Genomic DNA, 23,045 nt, shown 5'->3' with positions numbered 1-23,045 from the left:
GACTATGTTGGAAATATGCCAATTATAAATTGGTTTACAACATTATTGAATTGAGTCTTTTTTTTATTTTTCTAAACATTGAAATATTTCTATTCAAGGAAGGGAACACTGCATTTGACCTTGCTGCAGGAGAAGACCGATTCAATTTATGTAAATTGTTATTTCAAAAAACAACCGTGGATCCATCAAGGTTTTATAAGGTATGCTATATATTACAGTAACGTGTTTTTTTTGTTGTTATTTTTTTTGGGGGGTGGCATTTCGTGGGTTATGAGCAAAAGAGTATACGAAAATATTTTGGTAGTTATTATTTTGGCGGAGTCGTAATACTATCTTGGCAGATTATGTAATTGGTGCAGTTACAAAGTTCCAAAAGTCGCAGGATAAAACCAGTTTAAATGATCGTTGCTGTATTTCCATATAAAAGAATTGAAAAATAATAATTTAAGTATTAAGAAGAAATAAAGTTAATAAGATTATAGATTTACTTTTTAGAAAGTACCAAACTTAGGCATACATTTGCTTGGAATTTGTTATCGCCATGTCTGTTTATCCGACAAAATAAGCGACAAATGAACAACTTGCAAAACATTACGCACTACACAGTCCTTGATTGAATTTTCAACCATTATTTTATTGACTAAGACAACGATAAAAATCAATCTCCACATAACAATATGTGTTCCCACAAAACAGGAAAACTTTAAACATCACTTGAACATGACGTACTTTAAACAAGCAGACGTTTAAGGCATCCACAATAAGTCTTTTAAATTCAGTTGCTTGAGGTGTACATAGGAGGTCTTACAAATAGACATATAAAAACAATTAAGAATTAGAATTACTGCAGTTTTTCTGTTTTACACCTTTGTGTAAGTAGTGTGTACAGTCCAACTGTTATATTGCAGGATGGCAACACTGTTTTGCACAAAGCTGTAAGAAGAGGAGATCTCCAGCTGGTAGAGTTTTTACTAGAATTACCAAACATAGATCAAAGTAAAAAGAATAAGGTATGATCTTTTTAGGATTTTTAATGGTATACGTGATCAACTTGTTTTTTTTTCTTCTCATTTACACCATTGTGTAACTTATAACAAAAGGAACAATTATGCAACGTAGTCGTATACTTTCTGGAGCATTTGTGATTACTAATAGTTATTTGAAGGTTAAATACGCAATTTTAATGTAGTCTTGTTCATTAAAATGAAGCCATTGATCCGTTTTTTGTGTCTTTGCTTAAGTAATTTTTTTGTAATGTATCGTGTGAATTATTGTACAGTGGTTATTGACACTATATACTTTTTTCTGTGCACAAACACATTTACACTAAATGCTTATTATATTCCAATTAAAAAAAACAGTTGGATTTTTTAATCAAGTAAAATATTAGCTTAGCTAAATTGGGAAAATCCTCATTTGTGGATTCTCAATGCACCACTTCTGACAAAATTTGGCCGTTAACCTATTTACTCGAACGTTACTGATGAGTCTTTTGTAGATGAAATGCGCATCTGTCATTAACACTTTTAAGACTGGTATCTATGATTAGATAATTGTATAAAAAATGGAATAACAGCCTTTTTTTCATATGATGATTAAAATGAAAAAGAAAGTAACTTATGACTTCAAATATAAAGGTGTTATTATACAATTTTTTACACAAATGTACATATCAAAGTTTAGACATTTCTTGTTTCGCCTTGACGGAGTCCAAAAGTGAGACATAAGTATGCTGTTTCCTGCGTCGGCGGCAATAATGTATTGGTTTGTAATTAGGTTTAGTTTATGGTGAAGCACTTGTGGTATGTCATGGATATTTGGTATGCAGTTGTATTAGCATGGGCACATCTCATTACAATGTATATTATTTGGCCCTGCCCCCTCAGTCATGGTCTGTTGACTTTAAAAAAAAATGCTCAGTTTACATGTATAAGTTTGTAATTAGATCAGTATAAGATGAACCACTTATGTTAAGTCAATGATATTTGGTATTCAAATGAATTGGCATCTGAAAGTTTCATTTCCATTGGGATTATATAACTAGACACTCTCATTATGGTTAATTTCCTTTGACAATTTTGCATAGTTGACAAGTTTATGTTTGTGTTTAGGTTTGATTTAAAGGAAAGACTTGATATATCAGTGGTATTTGATATGAATTGCATTAGCATTGGCACATCTCTTTTTCAATTGTGATTGTTTAGCACTCTACATTCAGTCATGGTTCATTCATTTTGAATATTTGCATAACTTATTTTTATTTTAATTTCAACATTTGCATTATCAAAATAACAAATAGGCGAGAAATGTATGTGTGTTAACAGTTTACTCTTAATGGTAGACAATCATGAATATACTTTGCAGTGATAATAACTGGCGAAATGTTACTCAACGCTGTGGACTATGACTCAGTGCTTTTGCTGTATACAAGTTGTTACCATTTAGATATTAGTTTATTTCTAATATTCTAGGCAACTCTCAATGAGGCATAACATGACAGACATTGTTACCATTTTCAATTTATGTACATGAACATTAATAAATTATTAAAAAAAACCTCTTCAAGTCATTTAAATAATTTTCATGTGATATGACAGGAAAAAGCGTAGTTTTCTTTCATTATAACAGTACCACCCTCTTTCAGTTGATAGAACAATTATTCCTCTCATTTAATTCACAAATATCAACATATGGGGATTGGTTTCTAACGTTATGAATATTATGAAAGAAAATTAGTTGTTCATGTTGTAGGATTAAACATATTGTGTTGAGCCTAACAAATAAGCCATCGTCCATGCTAAATATTATGCATTATTCACCATTTGAATTTCAGAACGGTGACACTATTTTACAGTCAGCTATTTTTGGAAAAAATCCCGAAATAGTCAAATTGATATTAGATAGAACAGTTGTGGATCCAATGGAAAAAAATATGGTAAGAAGTGAAGTATTAATCCTGGTACCTTTTATGACATGTTTTCGCAGTCTTAAATATGAGGATACTATAACAGTAGTTTAATCTACACAGTGTGTTCTATCCCATATTGTGTCATGTTGACTGAGTGAAGATTCGTGTTTGTAAAATTATCCTTAGAATGATTATATTAATTAAATAACTTTCCACAAAACTTTACGAAATACTAAGGATATTATACACAAAGAAAACATTGCCTCAGCTGGTTGTTTTTTGTATCTTTGATCAAATGAGTCTGGTATATTTTATTGATTTATCTGCATGTTTAGTGACGTATGTATTGCATGATAGGTTACCCGGTCGATGCACCAGGTCTCTTGCCTTTTGTTCGTGCGATTTTAACTTGGCTTACATTAGTTGCATTGACGTGTCGTGTTAATTGATAAATAAGATTTGAAAATTCGGTAAACTATTGTTGATTATACTTTCGAAGGAGATCAAAGTATGTTAACGTGTACAGATCGGTTTATTTATGACATTTGATTTTTTAACGGGCATGACGGGAATAAACACGATTTAGTTAAACCATTGCCTTCTTTTGTTCTTTACTATATGTGTTAGGGTTAATCGAACCCTAATCCTTTACAAATGACCAGATAAGTCAAAGTTACTGAACGGTCACAAGAGTACCCACACAACTGTGACCTTCAGAAAAATAAAAACTTTAATTTAGTCGGGATATCAACTGGTTGTGTTGGATCATATTGTCTGTATGTGATTTATATCTCCTGGGCAATCACACAAAGAGAATGTAGGCAAATTTGCAATAGTACTCTCAATACTGCAACCTTTCTATTTTAGTATGGTGATAACGCACTACATGCGGGTGCTCGTAGAGGGAATATCGAAATAGTCAAATTGTTGTTAGAGAAAACAGATATAGATCCAACTGAAAAAAATCAGGTTTGAATACGTATACTTAGCGAACTTTAACCCTTGTGGTATACCTACATCTGTTCGTTAAAAGAGGAGGTATAATAAGGACCATTTATTAATCGATGGAAATAGCAAAATAAGTAAACATTTCAAGCCATCTAAAAATATTTTGATTGCATCCGTCTTTGTTCGTATAATCGTGGGTACTATTAAGTTATTTTACGTGTAATTTAGATGTTGATCTGATATATATGTAGGACTCGGAGGTGCGATGAGGACGTTGAAGCGCGATGGTCACGCTGAAGTGCGATGGTCCACGCCGAAGTACGATGGTCCTTCCGCTGAAGTGCGATGGTTTAGTGTATGACGTTTTTAAAATACAACACGGACTCGAGAACAGGGTTTTGTAGATGAAGGTTTCATGCTAACAAAGAAAAGTTAGGAAATAAGAAAAAAACAAACAATTCAAGTCCCGAACAGTTTTAAGCTTTACATGTTGAGGTTAAAGAAATATGTTAAAACATTTTAGGCAGCAAAGCGACTCGGTCACCAAAATGGGCTAACCAGTATTCTGAATAATGCCGCAGACTTTTTGTACGATGAATACAGTATACTAATCTAAATATTAATCTTCATTTATCGTACGATAAGCGTCACATGATTATATGTGGGCAATTTAAAAAAAAATTAAAATATGATAGTATTAGAAATGGTTCAATGATTTTGCTATATCAACTTCATATAATGTTGTTTTATTCCTAAGTTATTTTTGTTTTATTTTTAAAGAACACCGTCGCTCTTGATTTTTTTTTATGGTTTCAGTCTAAAACATGTCAGACAGAAATTAACCTGACTAAACCCTACGTGTTCTTCCCAATTTATCATCCTCATCTTTTGTTTTTCGTGAAATAATTGACAAGCTTCGCTATTAGTAAAGCATAAATTTACTTGTCGGTATTTTTATTTTTAAAGGTAAATCATGTTTTATTGATAGTTTTTCACATTTGTTAGTGGATACATCGAATACCGGTACCTTATCCCGTTAATCGTTAGTAGTATATAGTAAAGGAGTAGGTTCAGTAAGACCCCTTTTTGGCCCCAAAATATAGCAGTTTTACAAAATTGTTAAAATGTAAACCTTTAGTTATTTATTGGACAGTAGAATGCTTCTGCTACATAAATATGGGCTGTTTTTGACAATACAATGCACATATATCCGGTACTAGCACCATTAAGTCATGCTAAATTACTGAAATCCTCATTATTCTGGCATTTTAGTTAAATTTTAGACGGTTTTCGTGTGAAACGAAAGTGGCCGCATTCGTGTTCATCCTTAATATTGAAATGTAAGTTGTATTTTATGATAATACATAACATATATAAAGGTTGAGGATGAACACGGATGCGGCCACTTTCATTTTTACCAAAAACCATCTGAAAAGTGACATTTTTCGGCATATTAGGTAGATTTTTCATATTTGAGCTTGAATCAGATCGTTTTTAATGACTAAATCTGTTATAATCTTTCACATAAACTAATTAATTCAAATAAAATAGACACTTAAGTGTTTAAAAAGTGGTCAAAATCTTTCGTCAGATGAACCTGAAATTTGAGGCCAAAATCGGTCCTTACCGGACCTACTCCTTTTGTTAGTACTTGTTAGTTTAATTTGTCTGTAAAACATACATTTATAAATTATAATATAATCCAACTAATTGCTATTCAATTACAAATAGAAAAAAATACAATATACAGTCAATTACAAATAGAAAAAAATACAATATAAGCGTATATAATTGCAAATCATTCACATTTATACTTACGTAATTGTGTTCCGTATTTGACCTTTACTTTTACATTCTCATTATTGGATACAGTCTACCTGACACATATTACTCGTTTAGAAAAATCGTGCAAGGTCTTAGTGTGATAAAATAATCGTAACCTGACATGATTGAAGGATACTATAGTTCATGTGTTAATCTTGTCGGTATTTTTACTTCGTGGATACTGTTCCGACATTCAAGGTACAACATGTATATATAAATGGAAGAAGAATGTGATCAATTAATAAGTTTTATCATAATATTTAAGTAAATGAGATGGACACTTCTTAGTACTATTATAAAGACCTACACGCTGAATCATTTTCTTTTATTTCTCCTTTAAACACCTTATTCCATACTCATGAGTGCTGAAAGAATAATTGTAGACTTGGAAAATTAGATTAAAACAAAAATTAAAGTCTTTAGTTTGATCTAAATAGAAGTTAAAACATCTTCCAAATAAGAGGCTAGCATCCAAATTTTAATGGTGTTATTTTATTACAACAGCCCATGTGCATTTTACTTTAGTCTTAAGTTGGCATTCGCACTACAGCGTAACCATCATCGCACTTCAGCGTAAATATCAACAAGTTAACGTCACAATGTTACCATCGCACTTCAGCGTAGACCATCGCACTTCAGCGAGACCATCGCAGTTCGGAGTACCATCGCGGTTCCGAGTCCTACATATCTAATAAAAAATGGGCGTGTTACACACAGATGTTAGACAAGTTGATCTCAAATAACATTATGAAATTTTTAAAAACAAAACACAATTAGTTTAGGGTTAAGACTTGACATCTACATGTATCGTATTATTATTATTGATCTTAAAATAGACAATGTTTGCTAAAATCGAATTGAATCCTTTCTGCAAATATGTAAGACTGAATTTTAGAATATGTATGTATCACAGGCTACAGTTTAATATAAGTTTTCGTTTGTACATTGATATAACTTGTCAAGGTTTTCCTTTTATAGTTGTGTTTCAACGGTTTGACGTTTGTTTCCCGGATTTGTTTTTGTCTCATCGAATTGTGACTATTGAACAGCGGTATACTACTGTTGCCTTTTTTGCTGGTATTCCAAACCTAGGAACACGCAAGCCTTATTTAGATCTGATAGTAGTGTCTTTTTGCAACTAAGTTATATAGTTCGTTCTTATGTTGTACTGTTACCAGACTGCCCCAGGTTAACGGTCTTGTCAACTGATTTCAGCAAGCGATTTACGTTCGCAAGTAGAAAAATAACGCAATAGTATTCGTCCCTGATATGTAAAGTTTTGTCTCGTTTTCTATAAAAATCTAAATTACATAATAAGGAAAATAATTCAGAGCCTTATTGTCTAGGAATACCTTAACGCTAAACAATAAATGTCTACGAACATAAGTAGTTAACAGCATGTATGTCTTGTATGAATGTCTCTGCTAATTTATACATTGCTGTTACAGCTGGGCAACACAGCATATGATGTTGTCGAAAACTACTGGATTGATTCGGAAGAAAAGAGAGATGCAAAGGAAGTACTACAGGTAACAGTGTTTAGTCGTTTGTTAACACATATATCAAAAGTAATGACCTATACCTAATTGTAAATTAAAAGAAAAATCCCAGCATAAAAAAATAACAATGTACTGCATGAATGAAAGGTCATTATTATACTTTAAAAACTGCAACTATAAATATGAAATTGAATATCTAATCGTTCAATTATGCAAGATTACATAAGTTATCTAATCATATATCTGTCTACGTCTCCAGATAACTGAATACCTATTTATCTACAATTTCTGGGTCAGTGTAGAAATCTTGTCAAAAACATAATGTGGTTATATAAAATTGAGAATGGAAATGGGGAATGTGTCAAAGAGACAACAACCCGACCATAGAAAAAACAACAGCAGTAAGTCACCAACAGGTCTTCAATGTAGCGAGAAATTCCAGCACCCGGTGGCGTCCTCCAGCTGGCCCCTAAACAAATATATACTAGTTCAGTGATAATGAACGCCATACTTATTTCCAAATTGAACACAAGAAACTATAATTAAAATAATACAAGACTAACAAAGGCCAGAGGCTCTTGACTTGGGACAGGCGCGAAAATGCGACGGGGTTAAACATATACATGAACTAGGGGTGTCTAAACAAAGCCATATTTGCAAAAGTTCTGTTTACTATTTCTGTTTTTTGTCTTTGCTAATAATTCCAGTATAAGCAAGTTGATCGTAAATATTATTTGTTTTATGACAAATGATTGTTTTCTGTTTGTTGCCATTATAGCCTCACATTTGTTAAATAATTCTGCTGTTTATGTAAATATGGGATATTAAATACCCTCTAAGGATAAAAAGTAACATCACAAAAAACACACTGTTATTAGTTTTATAGAGGCATTTGTGAATATATAGCTTGTATCGTTGAGATCACCCCAAGTTTTTGGTGGGGTTCGTGTTGCTTAGTCATTAGTTTGCTATGCTGTGTCCACTGTTCTATAATTTGTCTGTTTGTCTTTTCATTTTAAGCCATGGCGTTGTCAGTTTATTTTCTTTATATGAGTTTGACTCTCCCTCTGTTATCTTTCGTCCTTCTTTTGATGCCGAAGTCATCGGAAAACACAGTCAGTAATAACGACTTTTTTAAACAAGACAAAACACACCAACATCAATGTTCTTTAAATGAGTTTTAAAGATAGAAAAAGTAAAGTTATGAATTGCTTAACAATTCGAATTACATATATGTATGAAGATGGAATTACTTTGCTTTCTATAAGCTATAAATTTATGCTGAGCATTCCTATTTAAGGCCAAATATTTTCTCAAGTACGCGTTTTTACTAGAAACGCGAAAAATAACGAAATATGTGCATGCGGCGTTCACTTTATGTAATGCTTGGCCTGCACCCAAACTGTATATAATTACCATCGTCTGCTTATTTCAATCATATATATATTTTTTTTTACAAAGATATTGATTTTACTCATTTAAGAGTGGTTTGACTATTAGCCAAATATCAATGTATTGTAGTCTTATATGACCAAAGAAAGAAGTGTCCCTAAAAACACTACTACAGTTCTGGAACAAGACGAGTCACCTCAAGAGAGGTCTGAAAGCGTAGGAGGTAAGATATATTACAATACTTAACTTTTAATAATTGATTTGTGTCTCGTTTTTATTTCATGAGTAGCATATATATTAACTCGTTCATAAATGTTGTCTTCACATGTCTACCAAGCGGTAAGGGTATTGCTTGCAAAGACTTTGTCGGAAGGTAGTAACTAGGAATAACATTATATGTTGACTTTGTTTTGTGTACGCCTTTGAAAACAGGTTATTAACGATGTGAATTGGTTGTCGAGCATGTTTTTCAAAACACAACCATTTCACCCTATTTAGAAAAGTAATTCCTCTGAATGAAATAACTATGTTCTTCTCGAATAAAGACATCATTGAACATCTAGTATTTAAAAAAAAAACCAGATGCGTTTAATGTCTTGTTTTTTGTTCAAAATGATGGACTGGCTAAAACATACAAATATTTATTGCAAATTAAGATTTGTCATTACTTGGTTTTACCTAAATGTTGCATTTAATCATTCAAGACGATTGATTTATGTTAATCTATTTTCAAATAATAATGTCATTACTAAGAATTACATGTCAGTCTTTATACAAAGTGATAAGTGTTCCTTTTTGAAATAAAAAACGTCCAAACATATAAATCTTCACCGCATTAGCTGTGGCATCCATGGAGTACTAATAGCATGAGCATAAATTCATTTTATTGAAACACATGTATAACCAAAGGCATTGGTGGAGAATTATGCAATTTTTTTTTACTAAAAATGAAAAAAAAAACAAGTATGAGATCATGAATTCGTTGATATAAATGAAAATTTAAAAATGCAATATAGTGTTTGAACATTTGTGCAACATGTATCTGCAAAAAACAACTTATCTGTAACCCCTTTGTTTAGTTATACAAAGCCGCACGATGACCCATAGTTGTTAATTTATTTCTCAGTTGTCTCATTGGCATACATACCACATCTTTTTTTTCTATAATCATCAAGTATCGTTTCATATAAAATCTAATAGCTTTGACATAATTAATACAATAAACATGATATGATAATTAGTGAAATGATTTACTAATTCAGATACATGTTTTGTAATAAAATAGTGTATTTGTTGTCAACTGCAAGCAATTGTTTTTTGTTTGTTTTGAACCTTACTAATATAAAAGATCCTTTCGTTATAAAATATGAAATTTTAATTCATGAATATCACGAATCTCATAATATAGCACGATCGATTCTCCGTTAATTGACATATGAATAACACAAAACAATTAACACATCATGAAATCAATTTATGCTTTTAGTAAATCAGGATTTGCTTCCGTTTGCTGGTACGTCCGAAGATTTCCACATATTACTTTCCACTGGAACTTATGAATCGTATGAAAATAGAGTCTTTCTTTGTGGAAGTTGTGCATGTGGGAAATCTACCCTTGCAAGCGTTCTAATTGGTAGTCCAATACCGCTGACGTGGAAATCAACAGATGGTTTGGTAATACACTTTGGTCGTAACGGTATTAACTTGGAAACTTATGAGATGGTTCCCTTAAAGGAAGGTAATATACATTGCAAAAAGAAGTCGATATTTTAAACTCATATAACATATGTATATACCAATATAATAAACAGTTACAGAATTAAAAGCATTAGCCTTTCAGATAGTTAGCCTTGATCATCACGAAAAGAGAGACGGTAGATACAAAAGGGACATTCAAATTCGTACCTGTCTTAAGTCAAAGATACACTGACGCCATGGCTAAAAGGGAAAACGACCAACAGACAAACAGTAGTACACAAAACACAACATAGAAAACAAAAGACTGAGCAACACGAACCCAAACAAAAATTGGGGTGATATCAAGTGCCTCGAAAGGGTTAGCAGATCGTGCACTGCATGTGACACTCGTCGTGTTGCTCGTATTAGTACAAACCTGGTGATATTTCTAAATCGGTTGGTCATATTCGGCAACCACTGAAGAGTTTTTTTTTGTAGCTAGTACATGTATCACTAAAGCTACAACTGTTGTTGAATGCGCGGACCTTGTAACTATTGTTACTGTTGTGGTTAGATTCATCCTGGTTCAATAAGTATACATTATTAAAGAGAGACAATGAATATTCAAACTCTTACGTCGAAAACACACTGACAATGCGATAGCAGAAAACAAAAATCGACAAGAAGTTAAACAACTGTACACAAAACACAACATATACAACTGTAGACTGACCAATTAGATCTCAAACAAAAACCAAAGTTTATCTCAAAACTCCAGAAAGGTCAACAGACCCTCTCCGGATCCCGTCGTGTTGCTCATGTCTGTTCAAATCCGGTTATAAGTCTTATTCGCCCAGTCAGGTACAGGCCATTTTAAGAAAAAATGGTGGAATAAAATTGATGCTATGACTAGCCAAACCTCACTCTTAGCTTGAAATGTTACAAATACCGCTAAAATGACAACACTACGTGACAGGAATACAGTACAAACAAACGCTGAGCTCTTAGAAATACATAGATAAATAATATATAAGTACAATACTACATGTAAACCGCTGAATAACAATGACGCCTCACATTAATGGATTAGTGTCACACATCTATTTGTTTATTATCAAAGGTAAATTTCTAAAAATAAAATAGACACGTACAAGAATTATAAATTAGAACTTAGTTTGTAATGGTGTTATTTTATGTATTTCCTAACCATGAAAAGTATATTTTAATGGGACTGCGTTATTATTTGTATTTTCTTACCATTTCGTATTTTCTTCTAAATCAAAACTGTGTATACACAAAACAATCACATACTTATAGTTGCTTTCAACTTAAAATTATAAATGAAGTAGCTTATCTTAACTTTTATAAACATATAGAAAATCAAAATCAAATTACTGTTATACAATGCATGACCATAAGACTAAATAGTAAATACACATAAAAACTACAAACTACATAAATCAAAAATCCTATACACGTACCACTTTAAAAAATATTTCTTAAATAAGTTATACATGTTATGTACAAAAAAGATTAATAAATCAATATGATCAAGGGAAACATTTTCATTAGTGTCCACCAGCCGAAGTGATAACAAACATGTTGCTTCTGTAGTACATTCCACAGAAGGAACAAGTAATGGCGACTGACATTGTATACTAAATACATCAAATTGTCTCATTAGGTCCGAAATGAGATCTTAATAAAGATCTGAGATGAGGTATGATTGTTGACGAGACGGAAATTTACCAAAGTTCAAATGACGTCGATATAATCAATCATGGGACTTATAACGACCTTCACCATTGAAAACACCCATGCCGTGTAGTCATTTAAATGATACCCCGAAAAAATCAATCGATAAAATTAACAATCTTATTTAGTGCAGTGCTACTTTTGAAGAAAGATTATTCCAGATATAAACCAACCACAATCATTAAACTGCAGCCTCGACCTTGGACCTTGGACAGGAAAATATATTTTTACAGATGTGGATTCTTAAAAATTAATGGAAATACTACACTATATAAAAATAAAGTATTTGCTACATGCAACAGCACAAAAACATTTTAATTCCAGTATAGCAACACAACATAAAAACCAACTGTAAAGAAATAAGGTGAAAATTACGCAATAGCTTTTCACGAAATACATAGAATCGCCTTACATACAATTGATAGATATACAGATAACGGATTTTTCTTTCACTGATGAATCGATAGTAATTGAGTTGACATTTTTTTCTAACTAATTGTTATTATATATGTACATTAATTGTGTTTATACTAATGCTACAGTAAACTTCTAAAATTCTTTAGAGGGAAAATTGGTTTATGTGTAGGAATCCTCCTCAATAAGGAATTTATAATGATAATTTTGTTTTGCAGAAGATAGAGGTCATAATGTGATGACAAAGTTAATCATCGGAAAGCCAAATCGTGAGATACTAACATGTCCAAGCGTTGATACAAAACATGAGCTGTGTATTGCGCCATCCTCGACGCATCATCAAGAATCAAGTATACAAGTTAAACAGAGAAATACAAGTTTCAGTTCAAAAGCTTCTGTTTCACCCGAGGCTTACATTAAACAAGATAAATACTTGCAGAATGAAAATACTACCCCGTCCGAAGTAAAAAAGGTTAGATCGATAAGTCGTCCTCAGTTGAAAAAAGTTGAATCATATGCAGTACATGACGACATTTTGAAAGAAATAAAGAGTGGCCAATACAAAATTAAGATTGCACCTTCAGATTTAGTTGACTTTGGTGGTCAACGATCATATGACATGACCCATCAGTTATTTGTTCAGCACGGTGGAACGTTTGTAGTGATGTTTGATGGCAGTAGGGATTTTCAAGAACCGCTGACAGAATATCCTACCGGAGATATTTCTAATGAATGTAAGTATAGCCACATAACCACGCAGAATATCTCGTTTTTATATAAAAAAAAAAGAAATAAGTTCCATTGTGTAATTTTACCAAATATTGAACTTCATTTGGCCTTGAAACCGACAAAATACAAAAGAGTCATACACATAAATCACAGAATAGCCCTGTATATAAATTAGATAGGGGTGTTTGACTTCCAAAACGAGCGTCTTTTTGTTCGCTCATTCATTAATGTATTGTAGTAAATGAACTATTTACAAGATGTTTCAGCGACTGATCGTCTTTTGTGTCTCTGTTATTTCTCAAAACAACATGGTAGGTTAGTAAAAGTAAATACCGTATTTGATATTATACGTTTAGATCCTGACAATGGTATGACGACATAACAAATTGATGTTACATAATGTATATTGGTTAATGAAATATCGTTAATCAGTTAATTCAAATTACGTGCATCAGCCTTTTACTTAATGTCTGAAATGGTTTTATCACAGGAGAAACAACTTAAATGTGAAGTATGAACAATAAATATGTAATACAACACTTTGATAGTAACAGGTTAAATTATGGAGGTAAAATAACAACGATTAAGCGTGGTATGGTTGCTGTATCATTGACATATACAGTAAAAAATATCTGCGTATGAGGTTCATGCTATCACTTATTCAGAGTTTAAATTTTTTTATAGACGCATAAAATGACGGTATCTTCCTACCAGTTTTCGTTTACTATACTATTCTAGGTATTCCTACACCATACAAGACGAAAAGGTAAATTTTATAATCTGAGACTTTTTTTTCATAATAACAAAAGTTTTTACTTAATAATGTGATATAAGCAAATATATTGTATCTTATTTCAAAAGTGTATCGTGTAGGTACAAAAGAGCTTTTAAATGAACACTAATTATTAAATCTGATTAATTTTGCACAACCTAAAGCTTTATGAAAATGATCCGCTTAACCGATGCTTATTGTAATCATTTTCTAAAAAACAGTCTGAAATTACATTTCATTTTTAAAAGAAGGAAAACAAGTACATCGGTTTTTATTTTGATATCAATCTAAGCTGAGTAGAACAATGTTGATGTACAAGTATTGTATATTTGATAAATTTGCATTTAATTCGATATTCAAAAGCTTCCGTGTGGTATTGTTATTTCCAACTGGCAATTGTAGTATATTGAAAAGGCGGCTAAACGTTATGCTTCCATTTGGTTTACATTTCCAGTTTTAAAGAGTCTTAAACGTATGCGTTTATGTCCGTGATGTAAACCTGTTAGGTGATAAAAAGTGTAAGACGTGCATTAAGGAAGTATGAATATTTATTTCTAGCTATTGTGAAACATTGGGTGAATTCAATACTTACCTACTGTGTTGATGATGATGATTTCATGCCAAAGATATTGTTTGCTGCAACGCATAGTGACTTTCTCTCGGATGTAAGTGTTGGTTCAGATAGATGTAGCATCACTTTATTGATATCACAAACACATGTTACAAATAAGTCTATTAGGCATACTTATCTTGATGGTTTTTTTTTCTAGATAACATTAAAATTAAAAAAAACTATCATGCTTTAGCTTTTGAATACCAACACATTCTTCTGTATTTATTCTAGTGATCCTATTTCCCTTATATAAACTAAATTAGTCAATTTCTTGTATATGTAAAATCTACGAAAGATACCAGAGGGACAGTCAAACTAATAAATCGAAAATAAACTGACAACGCCATGGTTAAAAATTGTAAAGATAAACAGAAAAAAAAACAATAGTACACATGACACAACATAAACTAAAGAACAAACAACATGAACCCCACCAAAAACTAGGGGTGATCTCGGGTGCTCCGGAATGGTAAGCAGATTCTGCTTCACTTGTTGCTCCTTCGTGTTGCTCGTGTTATAAAAATCCGGTAAATAGTCAAATTCGGTAGGTCATGTTCACTGAAATGTTACACTTATTTCTGTCATAATTTTTCACTTATTTATAGTAGAAATAATTATTTTCTTTGATTGTCACGACTATTCCAGAAATGTCTGGGATTTCGTTTTTTATTTCTTATCTGCAAAGGATTGTAGAATCATGGACTCAACTCTTCTGCATATAACTTATTACTTTAAATAGTTCCCAATGTTGCAAAAATATTGCGATACCAGTGGATGCGTTACCACCTGCCGAAGCAAGCATAAATGTGTCTCTAACTGTAATCTAATGACTGTATTTTTTGTATTTTACATTGCTGGATAGTACTTATTTTTGGACAAAACAAATCTCTTCCAGCATTCCAGTATTATCACATTATACTGGAGTAAACATAAACTGATAAAATATTTTAATCAGTTTTGAAGTCGACAAGAGCTCTGTGATAATCTTAATAAGTAAATTAACTGCTGTCAAAAAACTTTTTAATGAATGTGACCGTCTTAAGAATTAAATAATTACCACACTTAACGTTTCGGCATGTTCATAGTGTAGCTTCTTCCACATAGCACTTAACATTACGTTGTAGTGTATTATGCACGACTATCTCAAAACCAGTCGTTGTGAAATACTGTAATACCGTTAACAAAAAAATGTTCAGTATTTTCCGAGTTGACATTTTTGTGTGGTACATGGTGTTTTCATCAGAATCAGTCCAATAATAGAGTAGTAAAGCAATAAAAAATTATATTATAGCATATATCCAAATCTAAATTGTAAGCAATCGTTATACATATATATGTGAGAACAACAGGACCTTGTGCAATGCCAACATATAAGAATTGATAGGATACAGTTGTTTTTATTTGTGTTTTCTTTTTTTCTATTATTTACTCACCAGGATATGCAGAAGAAGATGAAAATGCAAATTGCAAAAAATATCGCTGAAATGTTTGGTTCACATGAAATGAAGACACACATTGTCTTTGAACCAGTTTTCTTCATAAATGGTACAGACAAATACGATCAAGAAATTCAGAATTTAACAACCCAACTTGTCACTATTGCCCGAGCCCAGCCATCGTGGGGACTACGTCGACCGATGATTTGGGTTCCCCTTGAGCTTCTGATTGCTAATATGATAAAAGATAACGTCCATATAATACCCAAAACACAGTTAGCTGAAGCAAACACAATGAACAAAGACCTAGCCTTGTCTGAGAGACAACTGGAAGATTTTCTCTTAACACAACATTCTTTAGGCAAAATAATGTACTTTAATCAGCCAGAACTTAATAATTTTATCATTCTTTATCCTCCTGTATTGGTCAACATTCTTCGATCATTTATAACAGATGAAATATTTTGGCCTAAGAATGAGACTCTTAAAGGTATTCTACGAAGAATGAGAGAAACTGGAAAATTATATAAAAGAGATCTTCTAAAACTATGGGAACAGGAACAATTCGTTCATCATATACAAGATGATGACTTCAAAGAGTTCATCATCCAGGTTCTAGTGCATCTCAATGTTTTGGTCATACCGAAACAATACTCTAACATGAGTGACGCGCAAGTCGACTATTTCTTAGTTCCATGCACAGTTAAACACAAGATGCCGATGTCCTTTCTAGATGACAAATCATTTGCAAAAAGGACAATTGCATTGGTCTATCAAATACAGAAGTCATCCATACCATCAGCATTGTCTTTCAAACTGGTTGGTGCAGTTAGTGGTATTTGGCCTATCAAGGAGGTGGACGGACGGCCGTTATTATATCATTCCTCAGCCGTGCTATGTGTTGACAGCAACACAGAGTTTAGAATAATGGTAGAAGAAACAAGAGTCGTCGTCTATCTTACGAGTATGTCATCAAGGTCTTACATCTCCCCAGATATTGCAGCCAGCATTCAAGAATGCTTGACAGTGACTTTACAAGCTGTTTTGAAATTTTATCTGAGCAGCATCGGAAAGAACCAGAAAACAGTTAATTTCACAAATCTCTTTAACATTGAAGTCGGAGAGGTTTGTGACAGGCCATCGTTTCACAAAGAATCGTACGACAATCTTAGATCGTACGTCGGTCGTAAGTCAAATCGTAAGTTTTTTACCGTTTCATAAAAAATCGTAAGTACAATTTTATCGTAAGTTTGATCGTAAACTTACGATTATCAACTAGCACTCGTACGACAATCTTAAGAGAAAATGGCTGCGTTCATGATGGTACGGAATGAAGGAGAAAGATTGAGAAAAGAAAGAACGTTTAGAGAGAGGTCGACAGCGCTAGATATTTTAACTGATCGGGAGCTGATAGAGCGGTATCGTTTCCCTCGTCAGGGAATTTTGTCCTTGACAGATCTTGTCACTCAAGATATCCAGAGGCCAACTGCTAGATGCCATGCCATCCCACCCTTTTTACAGGTATACTTTTAATGAAACAAGATGAATATTATCCTCACACCATGTCAATGACAACAGTGTAATCAAACTAAAGCGACGTCTATGTCAAATTATGTCCCTTTCCTATAATAACCTTGATGGACAAAGTCGTACCTTTTACAACTCGTACCTATAAAATATGTCATTCTTATAGCATTAAACTAGGTATCAAAATGAATAACTCTATATTTTCATATAGCGTTCCACTAAGTAAAAACGTATTTTAATACAGTCTATTAGTGTATCATGAGTTTGTTGGGTCGTTAATGATACTAGTTTCACTGATCTATGATATCGGATATGTTCCTAATGTCGTACTGAATTACAATCTTTTTTATAGTCAGAGTTAGTATATGTGATTGTCGGAACATGGAAGTATTATATTGACATATATAATACTTTCATGGTCGGAGCAAAGGGTTTTCGGAATAGTGGGTTATCGGATTTATGGGTTGTCGGACCAAGGGGCTGTCGGACTTATGGACTGTCGGAATAATGGCTTACAACCCCCGTTGAAGATCGTTGAACACTTTCATTTTCTATGTTTAACGGACCGTTCAATTGACATTTAAATTTGTTAGATTATTATAAGTTTCGAGTTGATTGGACGACAACTGCATCAAAAACGACCTTGACCAAAAACTGTAACCTAAAGCAGGACAGATGGACGAACGATTAAACCAGAAAAAATAATGACCCAAATGGGGCATAATTAATGGTGCATACAAAAAATGTGACGTGATGTACGTGAAGAATTATGAAACAAACATACTCAATTTTGATGATGGATTTCCCATCGGATCTGTTCCTAACGTTGAATTACTGTACCAAGAGGCGTATTTTTTAGGGGTGGCAGCCCCCCCCCCCCCTTTATGAGAAAAAAAATGTGATTGCTTATATAGGGAATCACTGACGCGTGACGAAATCGGGGCCCCTCTTAGGCAACCAGTGGGCCCCACTTATGAAAATTTCTGGATCCGCCACTGGTACCAGCTGACAGACTAAATGAATTGTCTTTAAACATAAGCAGCAAACCCATTTTAACACGAAAACACAGAAGCAATAGTTATATCATAACAATAAGTAATTTCTATAGCATCACACTAAGTCTATCTAGTACATTCGTATAGCATTACACTAGGACACTATATTGCATCACTGCCAAAAAGGGACATTCGTTTAACATCCGTCTAGGAATAAATTCTTATGAGCACAACACGCTAATCCTATAGTATCACATTAAGTCATTCTTATAGCAACTCACAAGAACATTGGCAGGTGTTGGAACCCCCCTTTTTTTGGAAGATCAATGCATTTAATTGGGAGCATATAGTTGGAAGTCCCCCCTTTTTACTCTGGGTTTGGAACCTTCTTTTTAAAATTGCTGGATCTTCTTATAACATTACATTAAGTCATTACGATACCATCTAAGTAGGTTATTCCTATAGCAACACAATAAATTTAAAAAAGAAGAGGAGGTAAAGTTGTTAATGAATCAAGTATCCACAATAGACACAATGGCACACACATTATTAATTATAGTTCATCGTGCGGTCTTCAACAATGGGCAAAGTCCATGTCGTGTTCATGGATATATTATTTAGGGATAGATCTCGACTTGATAAACAATTTTAACCCATGTCAGATTTGCTCTGAATGCTTCTGTTTCAAAGTTATAAGCCAAAATCTATATTTTACCATTAAGGCATCCCACACCGAGACATTATTGTAGCATCGCACTAAGCCATTCCTAATGCATCCCACTGAGAAATTATTGTGGCATCACACTTGACCATTCCTTAAGCATCCCACTAGGACAAATTTTGTACCATCGATCTTAGTCATTCCAATATCAGCACAATAGGTTAATAATAACGCCATTCATAAAGCATCAGACTAAGATTAACCTCTAGCATGAGAACAAATAAAATTGAGAATGGAAATGGGGAATGTGTCAAAGAGACAACAACCCGACCAAAATAAAAAAACACAACAGCAGAAGGTCACCAACAGGTCTTCAATGTAGCGAGAAATTCCCGCACCCGGAGGCGTCCTTCAGCTGGCCCCTAAACAAATATATACTAGTTCAGTGATAATGAACGCCATACTAATTTCCAAATTGTACACAAGAAACTAAAATTTAAATAATACAAGACTAACAAAGGCCAGAGGCTCCTGACTTGGGACAGGCGCAAAAAAATGCGGCGGGGTTAAACATGTTTGTGAGATCTCAACCCTCCCCCTATACCTCTAACCAGTGTAGAAAAGTAAAAGCATAACAATACGCACATTAAAATTCAGTTCAAGAGAAGTCCGAGTCTGATGTCAGAAGATGTAACCAAAGAAAATAAACAAAATGACAATAATACATAAATAACAACAGACTACTAGCAGTTAACTGACATGCCAGCTCCAGACTTCAATTAAACTGACTGAAAGATTATGATTTCATCATATGAACATCAGGCACAATCCTTCCCGTAAGGGGTTTAGTATCATACCATCATAACATATATGAGAAGAACATAACCCGTGTCATGCCAACAAGCGATGTGTTTTAAGCGACTCTCCCTTTTAAGTACGAAGTTTTTGCAACTTGTTTTGCTGTTTCTGGTTTTCTGAGTTGTGTTATGTATACCATTGCTTGCCCTCAGGATGTTTTAGTATTTCTCATGGCATTTTCATTTTGTATTTAGAACTAAATTTTTCCTGTATTGTATCTTTCGTCTCTCTTTATAGTTATAGAATTATACAAAAACATGTACCAAATACATTAGGAATGTGTCCTTTGAAGACATATAATGCCCCTTTATGCATATAACGTTATAAAGGGACACAACTGAAGACATTCACTACCTAATATAAAAAAGAAGATGTGGTATGATTGCCAATGAGACAACTATCCACAAAAGACCAAAATTACACAGACATTAACAACTATAGGTCACCGTACGGCCTTCAACAACTTTCATCCGTGTATTTTTCTTAAACTTGCATCAGTGTTTTATTCGGTTTATAAAGAGGTCATAACTTTAAAACTTATGTCAGTCAGAGCAAGATATTTACATCAAAATATAATATTTGTAGGTTATGGTTACACTAAGATTTCTGGCCAAAGGAGATTTCCTGTCCGAAACAGCAGATATCCATGGGATTTCCAAAGCTTCTGCCAGCAGGTGTGTTGAGGAGGTTACTTCGTCAATCTGTAAGAGACTGCAGAACATCAAATTGCCAAGGGGAAATGCAGAAATTGATGCAGTGAAAGAGGGATTTTATAAAATAGGAAGATTTCCTAACGTGGTAGGAGCTGTAGATGGTACACTCATTCCTATACAGAGACCCCATGAAGATGAGCCTGCCTATATATGTAGAAAAGGGTTCCCAGCAATAAATGTTCAAGCTATTGCTAACTCAGACTTAAGGTAAAACAAAAATATGTATCCCAACAACCACATTATTCAGCTCCTCAATTACCTCTTTAATCTCAACAATCAAACTTTGTCAAAGCCAGCCATATTTCAGCATAAATATTAGCTAACAAGTTAAGGAATAAGAGTACAAAGTCAAATGTTCAAATCAATTTAAACTTTACCAAACTCTGAAAACAGTGAAATCTATTTCAAATCACTGAAATGAGAAATACATTAAATAGCTCACACAAAATAAGCAAGGATCTCATTTTATTAATACATAGTCCATTAGTAATTACATTTTTTTACAAAGGAGAAGGTCCGGTAAGGCCTGATTTCCTCAATTTTCAACTTCATCTAACGAAAAATTTTAGACACTTTTTAAACACTTAAGTGTCTATATTAATTGATTCAATAAGTTTATGGGAAAGATTTTAACTGATTATGTAATTAAAGACGCTCCGATTCAAGCTTAAATATGAAAAATCTATCAAATATGCCAAAAATCGTCACTTTTCAGATGATTTTTGTCAAAAATGAAAGTGGCCGCATCCGTGTTCATCCTCAACCTTTAAATATATTATGCATTATCATCAAATACAACTTACGTTTCAATATTATGGATGAACACGAATGCGGCCACTTTCATTTAAGACGGAAATCGTCTAAAATTTAACTAAAATGATCAAATTGTGAAGATTTCAGTAATTTAGCACGACTTAATGATGCTAGTAATCGATATATGTGCATTGTATTGTCAAAAACAGCCCATATTTATGTAGCAGAAGCATTCTACTTTTCAATAAATATCTTAACGATTATATATTCACAATTTTCTAAAACTGCTATATTTTGGGGCCAAAAAGGGGTCTTACTGAACCTACTCCTTTGTTCATATATTTCTTTTTAAGTATATTACCAACATGACCAAGGACAACAAAATTTTAGATCAATGCATAACACTACAACATCTTGTAACTATATCAATGTTTCTTTTTATAAAATTGAATTAATTTGACACAAATTTATGTTTTAAACATAAATTATAAAAAAAAATCAACCAATTTTGATTTTTTTTAAGATTTTCAAATGTAGTTGTGAGATGGCCAGGGAGCACCCATGACTCGTTCATGTTAACCAATTCAAGTGTGCCAGTATACATGGATCAGATACCTAACAGTTGGTTGCTAGGGGACTCCGGATACCCGCTAAAGAAATGGCTGATGACACCACTTCTGCATACAGCAAATGATTAGGAAGTGAGATTTAACAATGCTCACTGCAAGACAAGAAATGTGATTGAAAGATCTTTTGGTGTGTTAAAGTCAAGGTTTAGGTGAGGAAAATAATTTAACTGTATTTTATAATAAAACGAAACATTGATCGGTTGCAGACCATGTTATGTAAAGAAAATAATGTGTAAAATAGAATACAATCATTATGTCAAATCTTACCAACATTATATAAACTATAATTCTAAGCAAATCCACTTTTTTATATAGAAAATATGAATAACAGCATGGTATATACACTTAAGGAATGACTGTAATATTTTTTCTGTCTATGAAGAAATAACATAAAAAATTTGGTGCCCACTGAATAACGCCCTTAGTGTATCGGTTATAATTTAACAGTGTGCACCAAATTTTTTATGTTATTTCGAATAGACAGAAAAAATATTACAGTCATTTCTTATAACTTAAATCTAAATTCTATTTTAAACCGTAGAAAACCATGAAAAAACGTTGATGACGTCATGGTCACATGACTAAATTATGTCTATGGGCTCATAACAAAATAACGTCAGCTAATCAGAAGACGTGTTACATACAAAATTAAATTATAATAGAATATCAACAATATTTCAGTTACCTTTATCTTCATTTTTTTGTTATCATAGTGACAAACTGACTTGTTCATATTTGGAAATATTTTGACAGAAATCAGTTCACTCCTTAAATTAAAATTACAATTACACAACTGCATCTTTTAAAAACATGTTTGTATAAAGGTAAACTTATTAATTTCATCCATTTATGTTTTGAGATGATTTTGCAAGAAATTTATCTTTGCTATAGTATCTAAATTTTAGATCCTTTATTTTAATATAAAAATATGAATAAAATAAT

The 23,045-nt window shown here is 32.8% G+C and overlaps 2 protein-coding genes across 2 annotated transcripts; both read left to right on the top strand.

The window, feature by feature from the left end:
- Positions 1–270: 270 nt before the first annotated feature.
- On the top strand, positions 271–17,188 carry LOC139526325 (uncharacterized). The gene is made up of 10 exons (XM_071321457.1): positions 271–282; positions 909–1,010; positions 2,834–2,935; positions 3,776–3,877; positions 7,129–7,209; positions 8,701–8,794; positions 10,058–10,309; positions 12,636–13,151; positions 14,477–14,583; positions 15,968–17,188. The coding sequence occupies exons 1-10, from the start codon at positions 271–273 to the stop codon at positions 17,186–17,188; spliced, it is 2,589 nt and encodes an 862-aa protein (XP_071177558.1).
- An 84-nt stretch (positions 17,189–17,272) lies between these two features.
- On the top strand, positions 17,273–22,172 carry LOC139526324 (putative nuclease HARBI1). Its single transcript, XM_071321456.1, has 3 exons — positions 17,273–17,488; positions 20,594–20,928; positions 21,998–22,172. Exons 1-3 carry the CDS (start codon positions 17,273–17,275, stop codon positions 22,170–22,172), a joined length of 726 nt encoding a protein of 241 aa, XP_071177557.1.
- Positions 22,173–23,045: the final 873 nt, after the last annotated feature.

Source organism: Mytilus edulis, chromosome 6, assembly GCF_963676685.1.
Source record: "Mytilus edulis chromosome 6, xbMytEdul2.2, whole genome shotgun sequence".
NCBI classification, from domain to species: Eukaryota; Metazoa; Mollusca; class Bivalvia; order Mytilida; family Mytilidae; genus Mytilus; species Mytilus edulis.
The sequence above is the reverse complement of the archived record's forward strand: the minus strand, read 5'-3'. Positions and strand labels throughout refer to the sequence as shown.

Excerpts from the sequence above, each read along its gene's own strand:
- LOC139526325 (XM_071321457.1), top strand. Across the intron at positions 13,152-14,476 it reads CGGAGATATTTCTAATGAAT|CTATTGTGAAACATTGGGTG; the intron begins GTAAGTATAGCC and ends ATTTATTTCTAG. Across the intron at positions 14,584-15,967 it reads ATAGTGACTTTCTCTCGGAT|GATATGCAGAAGAAGATGAA; the intron begins GTAAGTGTTGGT and ends TTTACTCACCAG.
- LOC139526324 (XM_071321456.1), top strand. The coding sequence starts at position 17,273 with ATGGCTGCGTTCATGATGGTACGGAATGAAGGAGAAAGATTGAGAAAA. Across the intron at positions 17,489-20,593 it reads CCATCCCACCCTTTTTACAG|GTTATGGTTACACTAAGATT; the intron begins GTATACTTTTAA and ends TAATATTTGTAG. Across the intron at positions 20,929-21,997 it reads ATTGCTAACTCAGACTTAAG|ATTTTCAAATGTAGTTGTGA; the intron begins GTAAAACAAAAA and ends ATTTTTTTTAAG.